The sequence below is a fragment of the Urtica dioica genome, chromosome 4 (genome assembly GCF_054948205.1).
Source record: "Urtica dioica subsp. dioica isolate 48M chromosome 4, U.dioica_male_clone48M_v1_H2, whole genome shotgun sequence".
Taxonomy (NCBI): Eukaryota; Viridiplantae; Streptophyta; class Magnoliopsida; order Rosales; family Urticaceae; genus Urtica; species Urtica dioica.
In genome coordinates this window covers 14,440,280-14,463,530 of record NC_142759.1, presented here as the reverse complement: position 1 = coordinate 14,463,530, position 23,251 = coordinate 14,440,280, and the positions used below count along the sequence as shown (strand labels likewise).

Here is a 23,251-nt window from a genome sequence, read left to right as displayed (position 1 = left end):
TAACCTACAAAACTATGAACAGATTTACCAACAGATTGCACTTGGTTGCGTTTGTTTTATCAGAAGAAATAGTAAACAAATATCTGCTTAAATTTCTCAACAGATCTTATCAAAATATTTGTATAAATAAATTAACATATTATCAGAAAATACACAAAAATACAGAGTTTCAAATACAAATGTGAAAACCCGTAACCACTTACGTATTTCATCACTCTGACCACTAAGCTGAGGAAAAAACCTAAAAGAATTCATTCAAGGTTAGTCTATTTTGTTTGTTTGTTTTTCCAAATAATCTAAGTATAATGTGAGTAAACAGGAAACTTCTCGGTATGAAAACATAAAACATACCTATTTGTCAGCCCGGCCGTTCATCCGCGGTGAGCTGGAGAAAGTGGACCCACGTCTTCGATACTCTGCCCGCTCGTCATCGCTGACCACCTCGGCACCTCGTCCACCCTTTTTGTATCGCAAACCCTCTCTTCCGATACTCTGACTCCGAGCTCGTCGCCTATGGCTTGAGAAACAAAAAAAAAAAAACAGATCAAAACCCTAAAAACAATCTTGATTGATCAGCCTGAATAAGAAATCGATGGCTAGAGAAACAAATCAAAACCCTAAAAACAATCTCGGATTTGAAATCTCATCGCCTAACTCTTCTGTGAATCCCAGATTTGAAATCAAACCAGAAAATATCAAACCCGCAAACCCCTAACATCAATAACCTAGAAAACCCCTAAACCAACGATTTGTAGAACAACCTCGATCGCTCTACAATCGCTAAACCCGGCGTTCTACAATCGATCGATCGCGTTCTCTCTCTCTCTCTCTCTCTCTCTCTCTCTCTCTCTCTCTCTCTCTCTCTATTGTCACTTGTAATTTACATTCATTAGCATCTACAGTTGTTGAATCAGTCGTTTACACTTTACAGAGAAAAAGAAAGAGTTCGAGAGCTTTGAGTCATTTTCGAGGTAAGGGAAAAGAATAGGGAACTCACCGACTGACCTTGGGAACAAGAAGTACAACAAATAGTCAGTCGGTGAACTAATAAAGGTATCAAAAATAATGTAAAAATAGTAAATACAAATAGGTGGTTAAATATATCTGTTTACACTTTAATTTATCAATTAAGCTATATGTATTTTAATTTAGATCCAATACATTGAAACAATTATACTAAAATACCTTAAAAAAATAATAAGCTAGAGTTTTTTGAACAATTACAATAATTTTTTTTATTTATAAATATTATTGAAATGAAACTCTCGTTGAATGTTAAGTATTTTTCTTTTTATACATATTAAAGTACAAATAATTCTTTTTTTTTTATATATTCTTTTGTTGTTGTAGTAAAAAGTTATTAGACTGAAATCTATAATTGTAGATGTCTGAAAATCAAGATACACGATCTCGACCAAAAGCAATATGGGATAATGATGTGGTTGATATCTTATGCGACGTATGTATTGCGGAGATTGAAGCTGTAAATCGACCGGGAACAAGCTTCACCAAAATAGGATGGGAGAATATGGTGAAAATTATTTCCAAGAAAACACAAAGAGGATACGATAAAGCTCAGTTGAAAAATAACCTGGAGTTATTGAAAAGTGAATGGAAACTCTGGAAGCAATTGATCGGAAAAGAAAGTGGCCTTGCATGGAATGGTAACAATAATACCGTTGACACAAGTGAAGAGTGGTGGCGTAGTAAAATAAATATTTGTATCGATAATCAAATAAATTTACAAACTTCAAATTTAAATTATAACAAAGATAACACTTTTTTGTAGGAGAATAAAAAATTCGGAAAATTTCGCAAAGAAGACATTTCTTCGGAGTTCGAAGATAAACTGGATACGATGTTCAAGGATATAGGTGCAACTGGAGCGTATGCATTTTCATCTACAACTAACCCTCGTCATTACGATGGTAGTGAGGCATTTCCTAGTGCTGAAATCTTAGAAGAAATAAGTGATGAATCAGAGGATCATGTATCCCAGCTGAATCCTCAAAAGAGTGTTAATAACAGCAGCAAAAATCCACTAGACATCAATAATTTTCCAAAGTTTAAAAAGGCTGTTGGACGGAGCAAAGTTAGTGGAGCGACTAAATTATCTTCTCAAATCGAGCGTCTTGTGAAGGCGACGGAAGAGCGAAGCGACACAATATACGTAGTACGCAAAGACGTGCCTGGTACTAGTATCGCCGAAGTAATGGAAGTTGTTTTGTCACTACCTGGTATTCATGTAGGACATCCAACGTGGCTTTTTGCGACTGGACTATTTCAGAGTCTCGAGAAGAGATAAATGTTTGCAACAATACCAGATCCGCATACTAAAATATGTTGGCTCAATTACGAGTATAATCTAGTTCATGGCTCTAATCTATGAAGAGCTCCAAACAACTCAAGCTTTTGAATTTTAATCAATCGTATTTAATTAGCATTCTTATATGAGAACTACATTCATTGTTTTGCAGTTGTTTTTTATGACTGCATTGAAGATTTTAGGAATGACTCTAATTATTCTGGGACATGGTCTAGGAAACCGGTTAGTGCAAGAGATGTTTCAACATTTTGGTGATACGATAAGTCGATATTTTTCGGAGACGTTGGATATATTATGTCTCATGGGAGTCGATGTCATAAAACCTGTTGATCCAGAATTTAAGAGTTCTCCAAAAGAAATAGCAAACGATCCAAGATATATGCCACATTTTAAGGTATTAGAATCACATTTTTGTTCTTTATTTTCATCAATACTTTGGATAAATTAATTGAGATATTTGTTTTTTTTTTAAGGATTGCATTGGTGCTATAGATGGTGTTCACGTTCCAGCTTCTTTACCTCAAGCAGATCATGTACCGTTTATCGGTAGAAAGAAGATTCCTACTCAAAATGTTCTGGATGTATGTGATTTCAATATGAAATTCACTTTTGCGTATGCTGGTTGGGAAGGTAGCACGCATGATTCAAGGGTATTCTCTGCCCCTCTTCGTGATACTGAGATTAACTTTCCAAAACCTTTAGAAGGTATGACTTTATTTTTTTTTATATAGTTTTGTCTTGTATACAGTTTAAACTAAATCATTATATTCAACTTGATATGTCACATGAAAGTATTATCTGGTTGACGCTGGTTATCCTAATTTGCCTTGATATCTTGGTCCGTATAAAGGTCAAATATACCATCTGGAGCATTTTCGTGCAAGAAGAACTCAACCTACTATAAGCAAAGAAATCTTCAATCGCGCGCATTCTTCTCTGAGAAGCGTCATCGAGCGAAGCTTTGGAGTGTGGAAAAAAAGATGAAGAATCCTGAATGTCATGCCGAGTTATCCATTCAAAAATCAAGTAAAAATAGTTATCGCAACTATAGCACTGCATAACTATATTCGAATGCATGCAAGACAAGAGATGGATTTTGAAGTATTCGACGAGACAGAAGGCGATGGCGACGGGGATGAAAACGACACAACTGAAGATCAAGATGAAGATTGTCAGACTTCTTCGAGTAGTATGGACAAGTTAAGAGATGAGATTGCTGCAAGTTTAGTAGAAACGATAAATTTGTAGTTTACATTTTTGTCAATAATTAAAAAACTTTATATTAAAAATAAAATAAATTTTTGTCGTTCATATTTTTCTAGTTTGTAATTATAATTCATATATATGCATATAAATAAGCATACAAATAATTATTATTTAATTTTTAAGACCATGTCTATTTTAGTCTTTTGACCATAATATATTTATTTTACCAAACGTTAAATCAGTTTTTGTTACCAACCACAACTGTTTTATAAACAGTTTACCACACCTATCAATTTAAAAAAAAAAACAGTTTTTTTTAAAAACATAAACTAAAAGCACTTTTTAAAAAAACAAAACTTTGTTTATATATTTCTTTCTATTTTTATTATTGTATATACCAAATATTTCCCGCCAAAACAAAAGCGCAATGTTCGAGAGGATTCTTCGGCATCGGCACCGCTAGTTATCTTTTCTAGGTCTTCCCTTCGATCTCCGACGCCTCTGCAATGGTAAATCCTTAACCCACTCTAGGTTAGCATAATCTTATCAATTCGCACTCTAGACTCGAAATTGTTAACTATTGGGTGAAAATTAGGTTACGAATGTTATTTCTTAACCAATCCCTGAGATTCCCATCTGCTTGGATGCTGATAATATGCATACAAGGCAGGGAAACCATCCAAGTGATTGCCTCTTTGGGTTCGGAAATTTTATGATTCAAAATGCTTGGATACTTGGTTTTACTTAGATTCGGTACTTGTATGAAACAAAATGAAATTTCGAGAGTGTGATTTCATTTGGTTAACGCAGTCGAAGAAACGAGGTCTTTCATTGGAAGAGAAGCGAGAGAAGATGCTCCAGATTTTCTACGAATCCCAGGATTTTTTCCTTGTGAGTGCTTTAACTTATTATTTGCTCACTTGATAATTGTCTGAATTGTGATGGGTTTTTCTCTGTAATTTTCGTCTGTTTCATTAAAAGTACTATTGGGTGAATAAGAGTTATGTTACGTTCACAAACACAGCTTAAAGAACTTGAGAAAACGGGCCCAAAGAGAGGTGTGATTAGTCAGTCCGTGAAAGATGTCATCCAAAGTCTCGTGGACGATGATCTCGTCTTGAAAGACAAGATCGGAACCTCTGTGAGTTAATAATTTGTGTGTGCGTGCGTGTGGATTTGCTTGAGAAGCTTGTGTTTTTTCAATTGTTTGGTAAAAGAAATCAAAATTATAAGTACGCTTTTGATACCACCAAGTTTATGCCTTTTTTTGGGATTTCAGGTATATTTTTGGAGTCTTCCTAGCTGTGCAGGAAATCAGGTGATTTCGATTATTTTTCAAACCCCTCTCGTAATCTTGGTCTTTAACATTATACTCCGCGCCAACATTTTGATATTTCACAGCTGAGAAACGTGAGTCGTAAACTTGAGTCTGATCTCGAGAGCGGTAAAAAGAGATACGAGGAACTCGTCGAGCAACGTGACTTGTTGAAGGAAGGGCGAGAGGCGTCTGTAAGTTTTCTCAAGAGCGCTTGAAAAAATCAGCTATATTTAAGTTATTTTTTCATCTGACCGACTAGGCTTTTCCCAGGATGAAAGAGACGAAGCTTTAGCCGAGTTAAAAGCTGTTGAGGAAAAACACGCCGAGCTTAAGGTTTGGAAAGATTAAACTACAGAACTTTCGTGAGACGAACTGATCTTAAATTCATCTAAAATTCTGACTGCTTTTCGTTGTAATTGTCAGAATGAATTGGAGAAATACGCAGACAACGACCCGGCCGCCTTTGAAGCAATGAGTTGAGATTTATTTGAACTCTCACTCAGTTCACCATTTATCGCCGCTTCTCCAATTTTCATACATATGACTTGTTTGTTTGTATTGGCAGGGAATGCAATTGAAGTTTCCCATTCAGCAGCTAATAGATGGACAGGTTTATCGTCATTGTATTTCTGAGATTTTTTTATATACACAAATATTTGGTCGGTTTCTTAACTGTAAATGTGACTTAAACTGCGCAGACAATATTTTCACGCTGCGGCAATGGTGCTCGAACAATTTCCCTCAGGCCAAAGAGCAGCTTGACAGCCTATACAAGGAGGTAAATCTGCCAATATATGTGCCTGAGTTATCAAGTTCAGCTCGAAAACTGTTTGTCAGCTAGTCTCTAAAATGCAGTGTGGTTCTATATACAGACAGGAATAACAGATGACTTTGACTACCTGGAAATGTCACCGCTTCCAATCAGCTCGGTGATCGATTAGAGACTGTGTAATTAAATGTTTACATGTAGAGATGAAAAGATTTGTGTTAAATTTTGACAAAATTTCAACAAGGGGCTTCGACGGTCCTATCAAGTGTTTGGAAACTGATTTTTTGCATTGTCTTCAGGTCTTTGGGATGAAAAATACTTTGAATGGATGATGTGCAGATTAGTCAACTCTTATTTAAATGACCAAACTATAGCTTTTAGATCTTCTCTGCATGTAAGCTAGGATTTAAATAACCAGACTGTTAACTTTTATGGAAATCCCCACACTTTTCCCAAGTATTTCAATGTTTCTGTACAAAAAAAAAAGAAAAAAAAAAGAGAGTTTTTCATTGTTTCCTTTCCTCTTTTTAATCTCACTCTCTCTCAAAATTGAAGACCATCATTACTAATGGCTCAAACATCATAAAAGAATATGCTTTTCAAATATCAAATAGCTCAAACATCAGTCCTGGACTAGACCCCAACGGTCAGATTAATTTGAGTCCACCATCAACTTTCTTTCAATGTTTTAAACAACCTTCAACAAAGAGAAAGGGTAAAAATAAAGATCTTGAAAAATGCTATAAAATTCCATAGATCAGAAAATAATGCATTGGCTTGGCATGGCGTGTGAGAAGGAACCGAATGGGTACATTGACTGATCAGAGTAAATGTCAGTCTCAAGGATAAGGTGATGATTTTCCTGACAGTACACGTCGCGCCAATGAACAGCAGAGATTCTCACTCAAAGCAAAAGGGCTTTGTCTTCTACCTCTTTTGTATATAAAAGAGGGGAAAAAAAGAGCAAGTGAGGTCACAATTTAGAGAAGATAGTTAAAGAGGTTGTGAAATGGAAACGTCGAGAGTTCAGCAATTGTTGTTGGCCTCTCTTACCTCCAATCAATGCAAAGGCCTCTCTTGCAACACAAGTCATGGTTTTTTTTTTTCCTCATGTGAAGCTTCCGAAGAAATGATTTTCTTAGAGTTTTTTTTATGGGTTATTAAGTTATATAGCCACGGTTACAGAGAATTGGGATATAGTCCACTTTTGTTTAATTTCTTGTAAATAAACAAGTTAACTTATTAACAAATTAGTAAAAGACTTATTTAACTCCGCCAAACATGTAAAAAAAAGTAGTTAATAGGTTAACACGTATGCAAGTTGGTTATTTACAAAGTATTTACCAAAAATTGACTAATTTACAATTCGTATAGTTTAAGTGACTTAGATAGTCAATTTTTTTATTTTTATTTTGCTAAATAAAAATGATTTCTTAGAGTTGAGTTTTTCATCTGTTGCGTTGCAGTTGTGGCAGTAGATCAAGGAATCGCTTACGAGTTAATTCCTTCTGGACCAAACTCTTTACCTATGTATTATTTTTCTTCATTATCACTGTCCATGTCACGTGATCCATGGTATTGCTATTAAAAATATTATATTTTAAAAGAAAACTAAGTAATGTGGCAGAGTAGATGGTTCAAGTCATCGGGCAGTGAAAAAGCAAGTCTTCTTGTACTTGAAGTCTTGAACTTGAAAATTGAAATATATAATCACTTTTCTAGCAAACCGGAATTGAACAAAACCAAAAAATTAAATAAAAAAAATAAATACAGACCTCCATTCTCCAATCAGAAGGAAAGCTTGGCTGATAAACTTGAAGATGAGTGAGGCTGAGGCTCCTCAATTTTTCCTCGTCATAGAAAGCAAAGCTCTACACAGAAATAAAATTTGTGAGCACACGCATTGTATAGTCTTTATATTCTAAATTTTTAGCATTTATGTTACCAGTATCATAAACATATGTATTGTTATGCTTTTGATGGCATATGCATAACATTTCTAAACTCATCTCTTATCAAACGAGTTCGTCGTATGACAAGACACAAGAACATATGTTCTGTTGTTGAGACTTGAGACACTAAATATTGTGATTTGTGTAACAACTCGTCGATATATTGTTTGTAGCCTCTTTTGATTTGGTTCCAGAAAATCCCTGAAATGTTGTGCTAGGAAATGTGGATGTTTTAGAAATGAAGCTTCCAGATAACTTGAAGGAGAAGCTAACTCAACTGGTTGATGATGACAAATTATTTATAATATTTTGTATTTTAGTAGCCGGGATTTGATAGTTTTTTTTTTATTCTTTATAAAGTCCCAAAGCCTTTTATTTGTCTAACAATTTAAAAGCTGTGTAAGAGTTTTACTATCAAGATTAATATGATCCACTTTGCTAGACAATGTAATCTTTATATGTAATAACGTGTTTAAAATTGATTTACTTTGGTGTTGAAATGTGGCAGCAAATACCTAAAGAGATTGTGACGATATGTGGAGATAGTTTGACTGAAGAAGCTTGCTTTAAGCTTCCGTGTGGTTTGGAATGGAAGATCGGCTTGACCAAATTAAGCGACGCCAAAGTATGGACCGACAAAGGCTGGCCTGAATTCTCAAAGTATTATTCACTAGCTTTTGGTCATTTTCTGATTCTTGAATTCCCAATTTCAAGTGACAATATTGGATAAGAGTAGCATAGAGATTGACTATAGTAGCTTCAACAAGGAAGTAAAAGAAGAGCCTGAAGATGATGAAAGCGTTGACACGTTACCAAGCCCTTGTTCTACTAAAGCAAGAAAGAAACCTCGATCGCCGCAAAGAACGAGCTTTCATCAATCTCGTGGTACTACTCATTTGCTTAACACTTGATGAAGTTATTTATGTGTTTAGTGTGACATTTTGGAATATGATTTGCAGGGAAGTTGAATTCGCTCCGTAAACAAAGCGAAAGTTTGAAAGCAGAAAAAAGTTCTAAAGCTCTAACGTCGGTTACCGGTTTTAAATCTAACCGCCCTTCTTTCATATGTCGGATTCAACCAAGTCATTTCAAACCAAGATTTTCTTTGGTAAACAATTTTTTTTGTGTGGTTTTTTCTTCTTCTTCTTCTTGTTTTTGCTTATTTATATTTCGTAGAAATATCATTGTAATGATTATTTCATGTTCCCTGAAGAGTATACCGAGGGTATTCGTAAAATTTCATCTCGAGAGGGTAAATAAGCGTGTGAGATTTAAAGTTGTAGACGGAAAAAACAAGTCTTGGCCAGTGCATTGCAATTTCAACGCGTTTCATAGACCTGCGCTCGGGTTTGGTTGGAAGGTCTTTGCTCAGGAAAATGCTATAAGAATAGGCGATATTTGTGCCTTTGAAATGATTAAGACGACCAACTCGATCGTATTTGAAGTTACCATTTACCGAGAAAATGGAAATGCCGATTCCAATTTGTCACCCAGTAAGCGTTGTGGCGAACTTTATTTGTTTTCATTTCATGAAGAACTAAAAATGCAATCTTGATATTTTTTTTTTCAGGGGTTGGATTGAAAAAAACTAAACCTGTATGCCCGAAGAGAAATGCGAGAACCGGAAAAGCTAAAATACCTATGCCGATAAAGGCTATGTTTGGTTCAACTTATTAAGCTTGATTTTAGTTTTTTCTAAAAGTTAAATCATATTTAAGTGTTTGGTAAAATTGCTTTTTCTAAAAGCTAAAAAGTGTTTTTGAATATTTTAACTAAAAAACCAAAAACTACAATTTGTAGCTTTTATACGTAGTTTTAGTTTTTGGATTGTAATTTCTCTCTCTTAACTTTTTTTTTTCTCTTACACTAACTTTTAATTCTAATTATCTTTATATGCTTTTATCAAATAATTTTTTTGACGTCACCAAAATTTATAATTTATTTTTTACATTCTATAGACACCCACTTTGATATATTTTTTATATAACAAAATATATCTTATTATTATTATTAATTACATTTTATATAAATAATTATCACTTATAAATATTAATATATATTTTATCAAACACTAAATCAGCTTTTGTTAACAGCTACAGCTATTTTACAATAGTTTACCAAACACTCATATGTTTTTTAAAACAACAGTTTTTTCGTACAGCTATTTTAAAATCACTTTTTTAAAAAGCAAAGCTATGACAAACACAGCCAAAATCAAGTGGCGAGGAAGAGTCAAAGGAGCTTTTAGTTGAAAATGATTGTAATTGACTGCATATATGTAAAATATGGATAAAATATCTTTTATTTATTGTAGGCTTGAGAATTTTTCACTGAACTTGAAGTAGGTATCAGCTGTGAAATCAAGAGGACTAGCAAAGCCTCTGAAGTGGCCAGCAAATTCCGTTCAAAACATCCTTTCTTTCAACTGGATTTTCCGTCGAATGACCCGGTTATGTGCAGACCGGTAAGTTACTGAAATAGACGAAAATTAAATAGAACTCAGAATTGTGTTCGGTTCATGACTGCTTTATGTGTTTCCTCGATTGGGCAGAGTTTACCGATCTGGTTTGCAAGGCTATATTTAGGGGCAAAGACACAAGGTTTGAGTCTTCGGGTGGGTGAGAGGTCTTGGGGTGTGCAATTTCTATACTATCATGCTGCTAGATCTGCACGGCTCTCTCGAGACTGGACTGTGTTCGCGATTCGCGAATGACAACTCTTTGCGCCGGAGAGATTCGTGTATCTTCGAGCTGATCGAGAGAGACCAAGCTGTGTTCAAAGTCTTGATATTTAGGGACCAGGTTTGAGTTATTTTACTCAACAGAAACATGATATCTAGTGTGTGTAGACAACAAAGAGCTCTGTTGTAATGGTTTGGTCTGTATGAATTATGTGCTTTGGTGAATTAATCATCTATTAAGCCCAATAACATAGATCACCGTTTTAATCTGAACCCTAAAACGCAATCTTTCTTTTGGCGGGAATCCGCAGTTCGTTCCTAAATTTTTTTTTTTTTTTTTAATGTTTGATTTTTCTTTATGTTCTGTTCCATTGTTGTATCTTTTTTTAATCAACTCGTCCGAAAATCTACTTTCTTGTTCCCATTGCTAAAAGGCTGTTCAGGATGCTTTTAAGTTGGCTCGCTCCGACCTTGAAGACTCCCACGTAGCTGTTTGATTCATGCTCAACAAAGAGTTACCATTTTCTTGCTCGGCTTTTTCGTTTTTTCAACGACGTTAAGAGGAAGAATCTTCTAGTCTCAGACACTTACCCAGTGTTGGTAAAATATTTGCTGAAGTTTGTTGTGAAGAGCATCGAAAAAGTGTAATGCCAACCTCAATCTTCGTTGAAACCCTTCTCCTGTCTAAATCCTCAAGACACTGATTAAAGCCTTTTCCGATACTTAAAATTGTTTTTTTAAAGGCTCGTCATCCTTAACTAGATACCCACTGGTCCTGCCATGTCTTCCTTTGTTGGTTCCTCCAACCAAAGGCGAGCCTCGGATTATTGATTCGGGAGCTGAGTTTCACACATATATGTACTCCCTTTTACACTGGTTGTGGGGATAGGTTTCTATCCACAATCTTATTCACCAAATCTGTCTCTCTAATCTCCTTCATGTCTCTGATACTCCATCAGTGGAATGACACAGCAGATCTGTTTTGTATTTGTGTCTGAGAATTTAAAAGATACGGGATGTGAGGTTGTTGTATTATCATTCAGCCAGCTATGCGACGTTCTCAGTCTACGTTTGTGAATGACAACTCTCTGCGACCGGGAGATTCGTGTATCTTTGAGCTGATCAAGAGTGAACAAGCTGTGTTCAAAGTCTCCATATCCGGAAACAGGTTTGAGGAGTTTTTTTTATTTATTTTTCACTCGATAGAAACATGGAATCCTTTTGTGCCTTTTTTGGGGGTCAATTTTGGTGGAGTATTCAGTGTGTATAGACACATTGCTTTGTTGTTACTGGTTTGGTCCGTATGAATTATGTGCTTATTGCTGATTTAAAGCCCACATCTTTGAATTCCCTGCTCTCCAAAAAAAAGCTCTCGATCTTCATCTTCAACTGGAGGTCAACTTTTTATCTCAACCAAAATCCCTCTCCAAACAGCTCAACGTATTGAAGACTTCACAAGTTATTAGTAATCGCAGTCCCAAAAATATACCAAGCCTAAGCCCTCGGATGTCAACGTCTTTAACACATCACAAATCCATACTCCAAAGGCCCCGAAAATGAGTTATCGTTATCATCTGTGGAGCGAAGATCAGTGTTCGTCTCCTCCACTGAGCGATGGCCATGTCAAAACATAGATCACCATATTTATCTTAACCCTAAATCTGTCAGATTGAATGAGATTTTTTTTTATAGAACGCTCAACTGAGAATCCTCACTCTTTTTTTTAGCGGGGAATCTGTGTTTGCTTTTCTCTGTGTCTAGTCCCAACGTAAATCCGTGCCTAGTTACAACAAATTGTGTTCATCTAGTCCTTCGTACATATTCATAAATACTGCCATAGAAGCTTCATTTTTTTTATTTTTTTTACTATTTAGCATTTTGTTCAGGCTTTCTTCATTTCCCAATATAAGTGTCCATGCATTATAATCTGTGACCAAATTTTACAAACACAGAGGAAACTAACCGTCACCGTGAACTGCCAAGTTGACAGAATCGAGGCCTTATAACAGTATGAATGTTCAAAAAAGCAATTAAAAAAAAAAAAAAAAAAAAAAAAAAAAAAGAAAGGAAAAGCAAAGACGAGGTGCAGAAATCAGTATGAGAGCGCTCAGAAAGGAGGACTATGTTTTAATTATGCCACCTTTATATACACAACACCATATATGTCCGATCAAGAATAGAGCCACACAGAAACCTGGATATGCCCAAAGCTGGACACTTTTTTCACAGATTAATCCAAGCAAGCAATACACCTGCAACATTGTATCATAGTCCACCACAAGAATCCCAACGTAAGAACACAAAGCGGGGCAACAAAACAGTAAAGCAGATTCATCAACAGAATGAAGAATGTAGAACCTGCTCAGAGAGCCATCTCAGCCTGCAAAGCAGCGAGCTCGTCTTCTTCGGCGGTGCGCTTCTGAGGGACGGGCCGAGCAGGCTGTCGGCCCGCCGGGACGTGCACTGGCGCTGCCGGAGCCATGGTCGCCGGCTGGAGTAACTGCTCTTCCAATTCCGCGCTTTCAAGCTCCTCGAGCTCCGCTTCAAGTTCGTCCTGCGATACAACACAATTTTGTAAAAAAATGTTATTATTTATATAAGCATCTGATACCGAAGCTAAGCGAGGAATACCCACCTCGTCGAAATCAGCCGCAGCACCGATTGGAGCCGATAAAGCATCTTGGATCTGCTTCATGTTCTCTGTTTGTTCGTTGATCTCGTCCATTGTTTTGTCGACATCGTCTATGTTCCTGTACAGCCAATATAACTATTGTATAAGCATTGTCAAAGTGGAAAGAGATATATATATATATATATAATAAACTAAAATAAGTGATGATGAGTATGAGAGCTTTACGTGGCTTTCTGCATCGCCTTCATTGCGGCCGCACCAGTTCGCAAAGCATCAACGGTTTCAGTTGTTGCTTTTGCACCTTCCAGCATTATCATCTGCAGTTTTCAGGGTTTGCGCATCACCAAATTGTTAAACCGTGCATCCATAATGGCTAAAAAATCGAGATCTTTATAAGTTAAAAAACCATTAGAATATCAACATTCTGGAATTCACCTGGTCGTGGATGCGCAACTGGAAATTCCCAAGTTGCTCTACTTGCTGTTCATATAGCCGCTTCCTCTTTAAACACTGTATCGCCGCTGCAAATAGCAACACATTTCATACTAAAAGGAATCAGACAATAAAACAACAAAATAAGGGGATAAATGAACAGACACGCAGTTTTTTTTCCTTCGTAAAAATGAATCTCCAGTAACAGCAGTTCCAACAGTTAGTGAAGCAACAAGAAGTTTCAAAACTTGCCAGCGACATAGTACTCCTAGCAAAAACAATTACTTTTATATCCAACTAACAATAAAAGCATAAACTCAAGGAAAATTGTTGTCTTCCATTAACAGAAGGTAAAAACATAAAGAAGCAACACTACTCGTTTTTCAGAACATTTCAACATTCAAATCTTTAATAATGACTTATTTCTTAAATAGACAAGATCAGTAAACTTAGTGGGAAGCACCTCGACACACACCAAAACGGCTGTGGGTTCGTTAGTAAAATAGCCTCTGTTAGAATACATACTAATTTCATCAACCCTCTGGCCACACATGTTTTCAGATGTCAAACTTTTATAGGTATAAGGATTATGGCCTCAGATTGGGGTCAAAGAAACAGTTGCATATTCGAGGAGTCAGAATGTTCACTGCAAGATACTTCGAATTGGATCAACTACAACATAGACCTCTTTCAGCCTCTTGTATTGATAACAGCAAATTCCATGTGGCAGACTTAGTTCAGGACTGCTCGAGCGCAAATCAGGTTGTATTTATCGCTACGGCTTTATACTTAGCTATCATTACCTTCAATACATATGCACGCATATGTGTTTCTTCTATGATAATGATAATAAAAACAATCTACACGTTTTATCACTTTGAAAATTTTCGAAATTGCAAATCTAAAGCTTGTGAGGCTTTAAAATGTTTTTCTAAAAGAAAATCATCAAAGAACATTACCGATAGTCAGTAAGTACCTATTATTTAAAAACCAGACAAAGAAGAGTCTGTCACTCAAGCAAACAAGTATAAACAGCAAGACCCATAATTGATGTCAACGATGAAAACGAAATAAACACAGAAGCATATCCATTCTAGACATTAATATTCAAAACTCGGCATAATTTAAACACTCAATAGGCTCGTACCCCTTTTGTTCTTTGCTCTTGTGAGCTCTTTGGCCTTTTCAAGTTCTTGGCCAGCTTTTTTCAAAAGTACTTTCTCCTTTTTCTCAAGCATTTCAAGTGTCTGCAAAATTCAAAAAGCCTCCATCAGATAACAATCAATGTCGTAAAACAATCAATGTCTTAAAAGACCAGTTTTTACAACTATCAATCATCAAATAAGCTTCAAGTCAACTTAAACTAGTAGCGACAATATTCACTTCAGTTAAGCTGTTGTTACTCCTAATCGGGCCTAAACCAACTCATGTCCTCAATATTCCGAGGAATTTAATAGAATATTGCGGTCCGCATAATGGTTTTTTTTGGTAAGTTTGGTAACAGACCCGACCGTTCGCAGCCCTAATAGAAATAAAGGAAAGGAAGACCAAAACTTCTATTCTAATTACACGTCACTAAGCAAAGATGATTATCAAACCAAAGAAAAGACGAGCTATCGGATAACAAAATACTTATTCACATGAAAATTCGCCGATCGTACCTCATTTAACCTGTCTAGCGAAGTTAGAGCATTGGTCTCCGATTTAGGCTTACCAAACATCCGTGAAAACATGTTTGCTTCTTTAGAATACAAAAAGCCCTTGATAAATTTCCTGCAAAAGAAATAAAACCAATCGCGCTCAATACCCTAGTCCTAAAAGCGATCCGTGGGTCAAAAATCGAAAATTTTCAACCACCAAAAAAAGACACACGATCACGATAATCATAGAGCGAATTGCGAAAATTATAAATAATTAATAAAACACTCCCATACCTAAAACTGATGCAAAGTAAGAGGATCGAATCGAGGAACTCGACGACTTTCAGATAATGCAATGGATTGAATAGATCTGATAAATATGATGGAGAGGGCGAGAGAGAGGTAGACCGATCAGTCTCTCGGTCTTGGGATTTCTTTTGTGGTATTTTTTTTTTTTTTTGGGGGAAGTTCTTTTCTTAGGCGTGTTGTCTTCGAGTTTGAGAGAAGTGATGGGTAAACGCAGTGCTTTGATGCGACGTCATCAATGTTACACGTGTCATCAACTTGATTGGTTCGTGTCTTTTGGGGGAAGATGTGCAAAGAGAAATTTTATTAATATCAAGATTAGACGTCAATTTTTTAAAAAATAAATGATAAAATTGCTCTTTAAATTATAGTACGTATGACAACATGCCCCTCGATCTTTAAAATATCAATCTTTTCTCCTTAAGCTTTAGGTTTGTTACAGATCATTCATTCCGTCTATGTTGGATCACGTTTCGTCTGTTATGTTTTCACGTGTGAGTCACGTGTTACTAAGTTGAATGATATTGTAGTAAACTCTTAGATTATCATCAAATAATCATTAAAAAATGAAAAAAAAAATTAAAATACTCTCACTCTCTCTCTCTCTTTCCCCTACATTGATCCAGTTTCCTTTACATAGAATATCAAACACCGTCCATGGTTGTTCGAGCCCTGAAATCCCATTGATTCCATGAAGTTCACGGTGACTCAAGCCCCAAACCTTCGCTGAGCTCTGGCAACGATTGAAGGCCATTGTTTGAGAGGTTTTCTCTATCACTCCCTCATTTCAATTCTGCATTGTTTTCTTAGAACAAAACCCAGATCCATATACCTCTTAGTCGCACAAATCATTGTCGAAACAAGGTAATTTTTCTTTAGACGCTCCCAGAGCTCCAAAGAGTTCTTAAACATACAAACATATTCAATTATAAGAAATAAAGCAATTAAATGCTAATTAAATTTCTAACAGAGATATAACTAATAGTACATTATAACGTTCACTTATAGTGTATGAACGGAACACTAAGTCATTCATACTCTATAACATCCACATTATTAATCATAAAGTATTCATGCATAAACATTATCATAAAAACTTCAAATGCATTCCGGGAATCAAAGAGGGGGAAAATATTCATATGACAAAACCATGTGTTCATAAAAGAATATAAAACATAATGTATAAGAGAAAAGAAAAGATTCATCCTATCTGAAATAACCACGAAGACTATAGTTCAGAAAACCTCAAATGATAAAGACATATCAATGTGTTCAACATATCATTCCAAGAAAATGAAATTAGCAAGAAATTAGATCTTCAGACGGAACATCAGCTTCTCTACAACTTTTAGCAAGCTCATCAAAACATGCGTGCCCCATCAGATCTACTCTGCAACAAGAGAAGAAGTATGCTCATGAATAATTATCCTCAAAAACATTTTTAGGATATCATTAATCATGAATTTGAAGGTACCCTACCAACATTCTTCTTATTTTTCTCAAGCTCGGCCTAATACAAAGGACAGTGCCTTCGCCAATGGCCCTCAGTGTTGCAGTGGTGACATTTACCAACGCTTTCTTGCTTCTTAACTTTTCATTTTCCACTCCTCTTGAAGTTTTTCCGTTCCTCTTAGCGGGAGCTTTCCCCTTTGAAGACTAGGTCATGTCTTAGACGACTCAGCACCAGAAGTCTACTTCTTCTTGGTCATTTGAGAAGAACTCTTGTCAGTATAATTTACCGACCCTTTGTTCTTCCCATGTCAAGTGATAGACTCGAAAGTCTGTAATTAATTCAACATCTGAGGCAGTCCATAACTCAACTTATTCATGATATAGTTGGATGTGAACTGTATGAAGTCATTCGAAAGGGAATTCGGTATTATTCCCACCTGAGTGACCTCATCTATATGTGCCCCATGGAGTTCGGCCTTGGTGAAGTAGTTAGTCATTTTCATGACATGATCCCTCACCGGGGTTCCCCCAGTCATCCTAGTGCTAGTGCACTTACGGGTGAGCTCAATGCGAGCTTTCTCGCTTTGCATCCCAAACATTTCCTGCAGCGAGTCAAGGATTTCCACGGCAGTCTCCTTCCCTTCCATTTTTGTTCGCAACGCATCGGATCTGTTCACGAGCATGTAGGCCGTAGCTTTGTTGTTAGCCATGACCTACTTGTCATAATGCTCCCTTAAGTTCTTGGAGGCATTATGAGCAAGAAAAGGATGTCTCTCTTCAGTGAGGATAAAGCGTATGCTTTCACTCACTAGCACGATGTTAAGGTTCGACTTCCACTTCAGGAAGTTATCACCAGTGAGAACGTCTTTCGACAACAAGGTCATAATAGGGTTCGACATGATTACTACAATTTATAATGGCAATTATTAGAAATATGAAAATAAACAACTATCAATAATATTTAGGAAAATAAAAATATAATGCATAAGCACGGGGAAAAATACTAATCTCTAAAAAGACCCCGTTTTTATATTCCATGGTAATTCACCAATAGCCACGGTCCGTTTCACTAAGGTGATGTAACGGAGTGCACCTAGCGAAAATGAGGATCATCTCAGATTAGTAAAGCAATCGTGGTTCATGTACATTCATAACTATGCATACTAACTACCAGTTACTATGAATCATTGGCCATATGTGACAACCACCGGTCATCTCATACTTAAGTCGACCCAATATTTCAGCAGACAAAGCTTAGCCCATGCGTGCTAGGGAAGCCTAGGTCAGACATGAGATCCACTTCTCCACATATCGTCAGAAAAATTGGAATGCACTTACACTTTCCATTGGACACCGGGGGGAGGGAGAGGGGTATCGGACACAAACGATTGCTCCGACACAACTCATCGGTGAAGCACGTAGGATATCAAACACGAACAATCGCTCTAATACCACTTGTTGGGAAAGATAAGTAGGTATCAGACACGAACAGTCGCTCTAATACAACTTGTTGGAGAAACACAAGCGGTATCGGACACGAACAATCGCTCCAATACCACTTGTTGTAATTATGTGCTCACCTTGATAACCATGTAAGTTGCGGAATAAATTAATTACACTAACAAAGGCTAATTAAATGTATGGTTATCTAACAAGAACTAGATTTACTTTATTAATTAAATAATGAAAGCATTCAAACATGTCAAGGAACCAATAAGAACAAAGAACAAGGTTCATAGAGAACTTACGGATTAGGCTCACGAACTGAAACTTCAAGCTTTCTCAATCCGTCTCCAAACGCCTTGATCTCCTTATTCAAGCTTTCAGATCCTCGTCTTTGAACACATTGATCTCATTCTTCAAGCTTTCAGATCATCGTACTCATCTTGATAACAGCGTAGTCTTCCAAAACGTAATCTTCGGACGAATAAAGAAATACGGCGTGGGACCACACTCTTTAATCTCACACAATCAAGAAACAAATGTTGTTTCAAGATCTCACTCTTATTTTCTAAGAACGGAATAGAGCAATTCCAAGGGGTAAAGAGAGAGAGAGAGAGAGAGAGAGAGAGAGAGAATCGGCCACACTCTTGTGTTGGACGAATTTTTAGACTTCCAAAAGCTTGAGTTGAATTATTTTTCTCTTCTCATGAACCCCTATTTAAAGTACAAAAGATATATTTCCGGTAGTTTCCAAAATATATTATTTCATTTTATTGTGTTCACACTAGTGAATCAAGTCTTTGGATCTGATCTCATGAATCATACTTTCTCTCTTAACCATCAGATCAATATATATGTGATTTTATTTTATGTTTAAATACAATATTTAATTATGAGAGAATAAAGAAAATATCTTATTTCCTTTTAAATATTATTATCTTTTAATATTCATGAGAGATAATAAATGACAATATCTCATTTAGTGCAAGGCCCAATTGCTTAAAACTCAATTAATTATTTTTTCACTTGGTCCAACAATAAACAAATAAGTAATTGATTAATTATTTACTTGATCAAACAATAAATAATTAATACTACCATAAATAATTATTTAATTCTCCAAATACCCATATTTCAAAATTATGCTGTCAATCACAATTACAGCTAGTGAGATTATAATAATGAAAACACATTATTATTAGAGGTTTTTTATTCGTCTTATCGAAGCCGAATCGGGGACTATGGACAAAGTAATAGAAGCTTAACAAATCCGATGAAATGACGAAAAAAAATCATTTTTCTTTTCCACATCGATTTGTCTAATCTTGGTCAGACTCCACCTAGGTACGCCAAATCTGAACTCTCCTTTATACTAGAATTATATTTACTCATCACGACGAGTGTCAACTGATTTAGTCCGTACGTGATCTAGATCCTTCAGGTTTAACCCGTATCGAGAAAGGTCAATTAATCTGTTATACCTTTCTTGATGCATAAATACCTTAAGCCACTACTACAAATTAACATATTGGGTGCGGAAGGGTATTAAGTGCGACATGTCGCACCTAAATGTCGCACCTAAGCACATATTAGGTGCGACATGTCGCACCAGATAGTCCTCCAAGCGACTAAAAATTTCGCTGATGATTAGTGCTATCCGGTGCGACTTTGTCGCACCCAATATGAAACTGTCGCACCTGATACTATTGGGTGCGACATTTGTCGCACCTAATATCTTTAGATGCGACATTTGTCGCACCTAATGGGTTTAAAAATTTAAAACGGTCATAAATTCCCCCCGAATATTTTTGGTTCTGGAATTTCACATTAGGTGCGACAGTGTCGCACCCAATATGACTATTAGGTGCGACAATGTCGCACCTAATAGTTTAGGGTATTTTAAATACCGAGCGTCTTCTTCCTCTCGCCCAAACCGTGCGCCTCTCTCTCTCTCTCTCTAACACTCTCTCTCTCCGACGCTCGTTCTTCTTCCTCCGCCGTGACCTCCGCTGTGACCTCCCCGCCACCGTGACCCCTTCGTCGTCCTCCTCCAAGGTACATCTCTCTCTCTCTCTCTCTCTCTCTCTCTCTCTCTCTCTCTCTCTCTCTCTCTATCTATCTATCTATCTCTCTATCTCTCTCTTATTCTGTCTCTCCGACTTGCAGGTCGTCCCCCGCCGCCCGTGACCACCTCGGCTCAGCCCAGTCGTCCCCCGCCACCCGTGACCTCCCCGCCGCCGCCCGTGACCTCCCCGCCGCCCGTGCGCCTCTCTGCCGCCGTGACCTCCCTGGTACTGTGACGTACGTCTCTCTCTCTCTCTCTCTCTCTCTCTCTCTCTCTCTCTCTCTCTCTCTCTCTCTTACTTCTGTCTTTCTCCGACCTGCAGGTCGTCCCCCGCCGCCCGTGACCACCTCGGCTCAGCCCGGTCGTCCCCCGCCGCCCGTGACCATCCCTCGACTCAGCCCGGTCCTCCCCCCGTACCCGCTGCCACCCAAACAGCCCTCGGCCCGCCCTCGGCCCACCCGCTGCCGCCCAAATAGCCCCCGGCCCTCTCTTGGCTCAGCCCCGGCCTCGCTTCTAGCTCGTCGCCTCGTCGTCGCCTCGGAAAAGGTTAGTTATAATTAATAATATTTTTTAGATTATTTCATATAGATTAATTAGGAATATATTTGAAAATAGAACTTTAATTAGATGTTAACATGTTTAGTTTATTAATTAATTAGTAATATGTTTAGTTAGATTTATTAGTAATATATATGAAAATAGTAATATGTTAGATTAGATGAAAATACAATTTGATTAGTTTGTTAAAAATTTGTAATATATTGTATTGAAATTGAATTTGAAATGGATATATGTTTAAATTAGAATATTGAGTTAAATGGTTGAAATTAAAATGAATAAATGTTGAAATTGGAATGTTGAGTTAAATTGTTATATGTTGAAATTAGAAAGTTGAATTGGAATATTGAAATGGATATTCGTCTGTTAATTAGTATCGTATGTAGTTAGATTAATTAGTAATATATTTTAAAATGATTAGTAACATGTTACATTTAATGCAATTATTGAAAATTTATTGCGACCGAGCAACAGAGGCTCGGTTTAGTATTTAGTATGTTAATAGGATAGACCTGGTTGGTTATATATGTGTTTTTTTTTTAAATTGCAGATTTTGGTTAGTCAATATTTTAGGGGAAACTCTTCCGAATTTTCGGTAGAATAATAACTATATGTAATATTACAAATTCTAACCATTTTTCAAATTAATATATATTTTTCACAATTTCTCTTTCACTCTCACTAATTCGATCTCGAATCTTTCAAATGTTAACGAGTCACTCTCAATTTCCTAACAATTCATCACTCTCAATTTCATAACAATTCACTTTAAATTTCAAATATTCACTCTCAATTTTACCTCTCAATGTCAATAATTCACTCTTACAAAATGAATTCTAACGATTCATTTTTTATCTCCTAATTTCCCGTCTCATTCAGAAGAATGTCAAATCCAAGTAGGGACTGGATTACCGAGAACAATCGGTTGAGTTTGCAATATAAAACAGGGGTTAACGAGTTTATCCGCGTTGCAAGCAAACTCCCGAACGAAAACGGTCATTATCGTTGTCCTTGTAAGTCTTGCAATAACGTGAGATGTCTGGACATCGGGGTCGTAAAGAATCACCTTTTGAACAAGGGGTTTACCCCGGGATACACCGAATGGTATCATCACGGCGAACGTCGAATGGTAGAAGATGCCAGCGAGACTAACCAAAGAGGAGTCGGTGGATTGCACGATGCTCTCCATGATATAATGGATCACGAGGACTTCGACGATTTTACGGATCCGACTCCGAGTGAAGTGCGTGCAGATGAGCAAGTGGAAGATTTGTTCGCTGAGTTGGAAGCAGAATTGTACCCTGGGTGCAAAGAGTTTTCGTCTTTGTCGTTCTTGGTTTCGTTGATGCACATCAAAGTCACGAACCATTGGACGAACAAGTCGTTTACATAATTGGTGCAGCTCTTGAGGAAGTCTCACCCAATTGGTAACCGAATTACGGAAAAACACAACAAGGCAAAGGCGAAGCTAAAGCGTTTCGGCATGGGATACGATATGATCGACGCGTGCATCAACAATTGTGTGTTATTTCGAATAGATCTCGAGAAAGCTGAAGTGTGCCCAATTTGCAATGAGAGCAGATGGAAGCCAACCGGGAAGAATGTATCACAAAAGATGCGAGCTGGGTGTTGCCCAAACGTTAGATAGAGGCTCGTCAAGTTCGTCATCTTAGACGGATCCATTGGTTGCCGAGATGCGAGCTCAGATGGATGCCCAACAAGCCGAGCTACAAGTGATGCAGCAACAGATCGCCTTCCTCAGCCAGCAGCACAACCAGCCTCCCACGACTCCTCAACCTCCGCCTGCATCGCAACCAGGTGGGACGGATCCACAGACGCCAGGTTCCACGCCGGGTTCTACGCCTGGTTCTATGGATTACTTGCGAGACCGTCCTTACGGAAGCGCGGAACGAGCGGCAGCGCGTCAGGCAGCGGTGGACGAGGACGCGGAAGCGGTTCTCGAAGTTCTGGCAACTTATTCGGTATAGGGGATTCTACTATCGATAAGTTTTATAGGAAAAAAAAATTAGGAATTCATTTTTTTCGCTTTTTTGGAAAGAATTTGTATTTTTAATTAAGAATTCTATTTTCATAATATTATTTTTAATTCATTTATAATTTTGTTAATTAATTTTTATTTCATTTTAAATGAATTTTAATTTACTTTTTTAATTTTGTATTTTTTTTAATTTAAAAAACATATTCGGTGCGACACTGTCGCACCGAATATCATGGCGAGAACGGCATTAGGTGCGATATTGTCGCACCCGATATGAATATGTCGCACCTGATATGAATTTACTCGCCAATTTTATAAAATTTGGCAGGAAAATAACTTGGGTATTAGGTGCGACATGTCGCACCTGAAAGTGTCGCACCTAAAGGGTTACTTATTAGGTGCGACATGTCGCATACCTTCTGCGACGGGTTATCCGGTGCGACGCTGTCGCACCCAATAAACTTTTAGGTGCG

At 37.1% G+C, this 23,251-nt stretch overlaps 3 protein-coding genes across 3 annotated transcripts; 2 read left to right on the top strand and 1 right to left on the bottom strand.

The window, feature by feature from the left end:
* Positions 1-3,934: 3,934 nt before the first annotated feature.
* Positions 3,935-6,081, top strand: ATMND1 (Mnd1 family protein). The gene is made up of 10 exons (XM_089612711.1): positions 3,935-4,041; positions 4,343-4,423; positions 4,557-4,673; positions 4,812-4,850; positions 4,934-5,041; positions 5,121-5,183; positions 5,274-5,325; positions 5,416-5,460; positions 5,549-5,628; positions 5,723-6,081. The coding sequence occupies exons 1-10, from the start codon at positions 4,039-4,041 to the stop codon at positions 5,789-5,791; spliced, it is 657 nt and encodes a 218-aa protein (XP_089468837.1). The 5' UTR covers positions 3,935-4,038; the 3' UTR covers positions 5,792-6,081.
* A 1,156-nt stretch (positions 6,082-7,237) lies between these two features.
* Positions 7,238-9,248, top strand: LOC149400720 (B3 domain-containing protein Os01g0234100-like). The gene is made up of 5 exons (XM_089610492.1): positions 7,238-7,291; positions 8,080-8,284; positions 8,531-8,679; positions 8,785-9,064; positions 9,142-9,248. The coding sequence occupies exons 1-5, from the start codon at positions 7,238-7,240 to the stop codon at positions 9,246-9,248; spliced, it is 795 nt and encodes a 264-aa protein (XP_089466618.1).
* Positions 9,249-12,083: 2,835 nt separating this feature from the next.
* SNF7.1 (SNF7 family protein) lies at positions 12,084-15,463 on the bottom strand. The gene is made up of 8 exons (XM_089612705.1): positions 15,250-15,463; positions 14,977-15,088; positions 14,463-14,562; positions 13,319-13,404; positions 13,109-13,200; positions 12,887-13,001; positions 12,610-12,805; positions 12,084-12,503 (listed from the first exon to the last, which is right to left on the bottom strand). Exons 2-7 carry the CDS (start codon positions 15,046-15,048, stop codon positions 12,614-12,616), a joined length of 657 nt encoding a protein of 218 aa, XP_089468831.1. The 5' UTR covers positions 15,049-15,088; positions 15,250-15,463; the 3' UTR covers positions 12,084-12,503; positions 12,610-12,613.
* Positions 15,464-23,251: the final 7,788 nt, after the last annotated feature.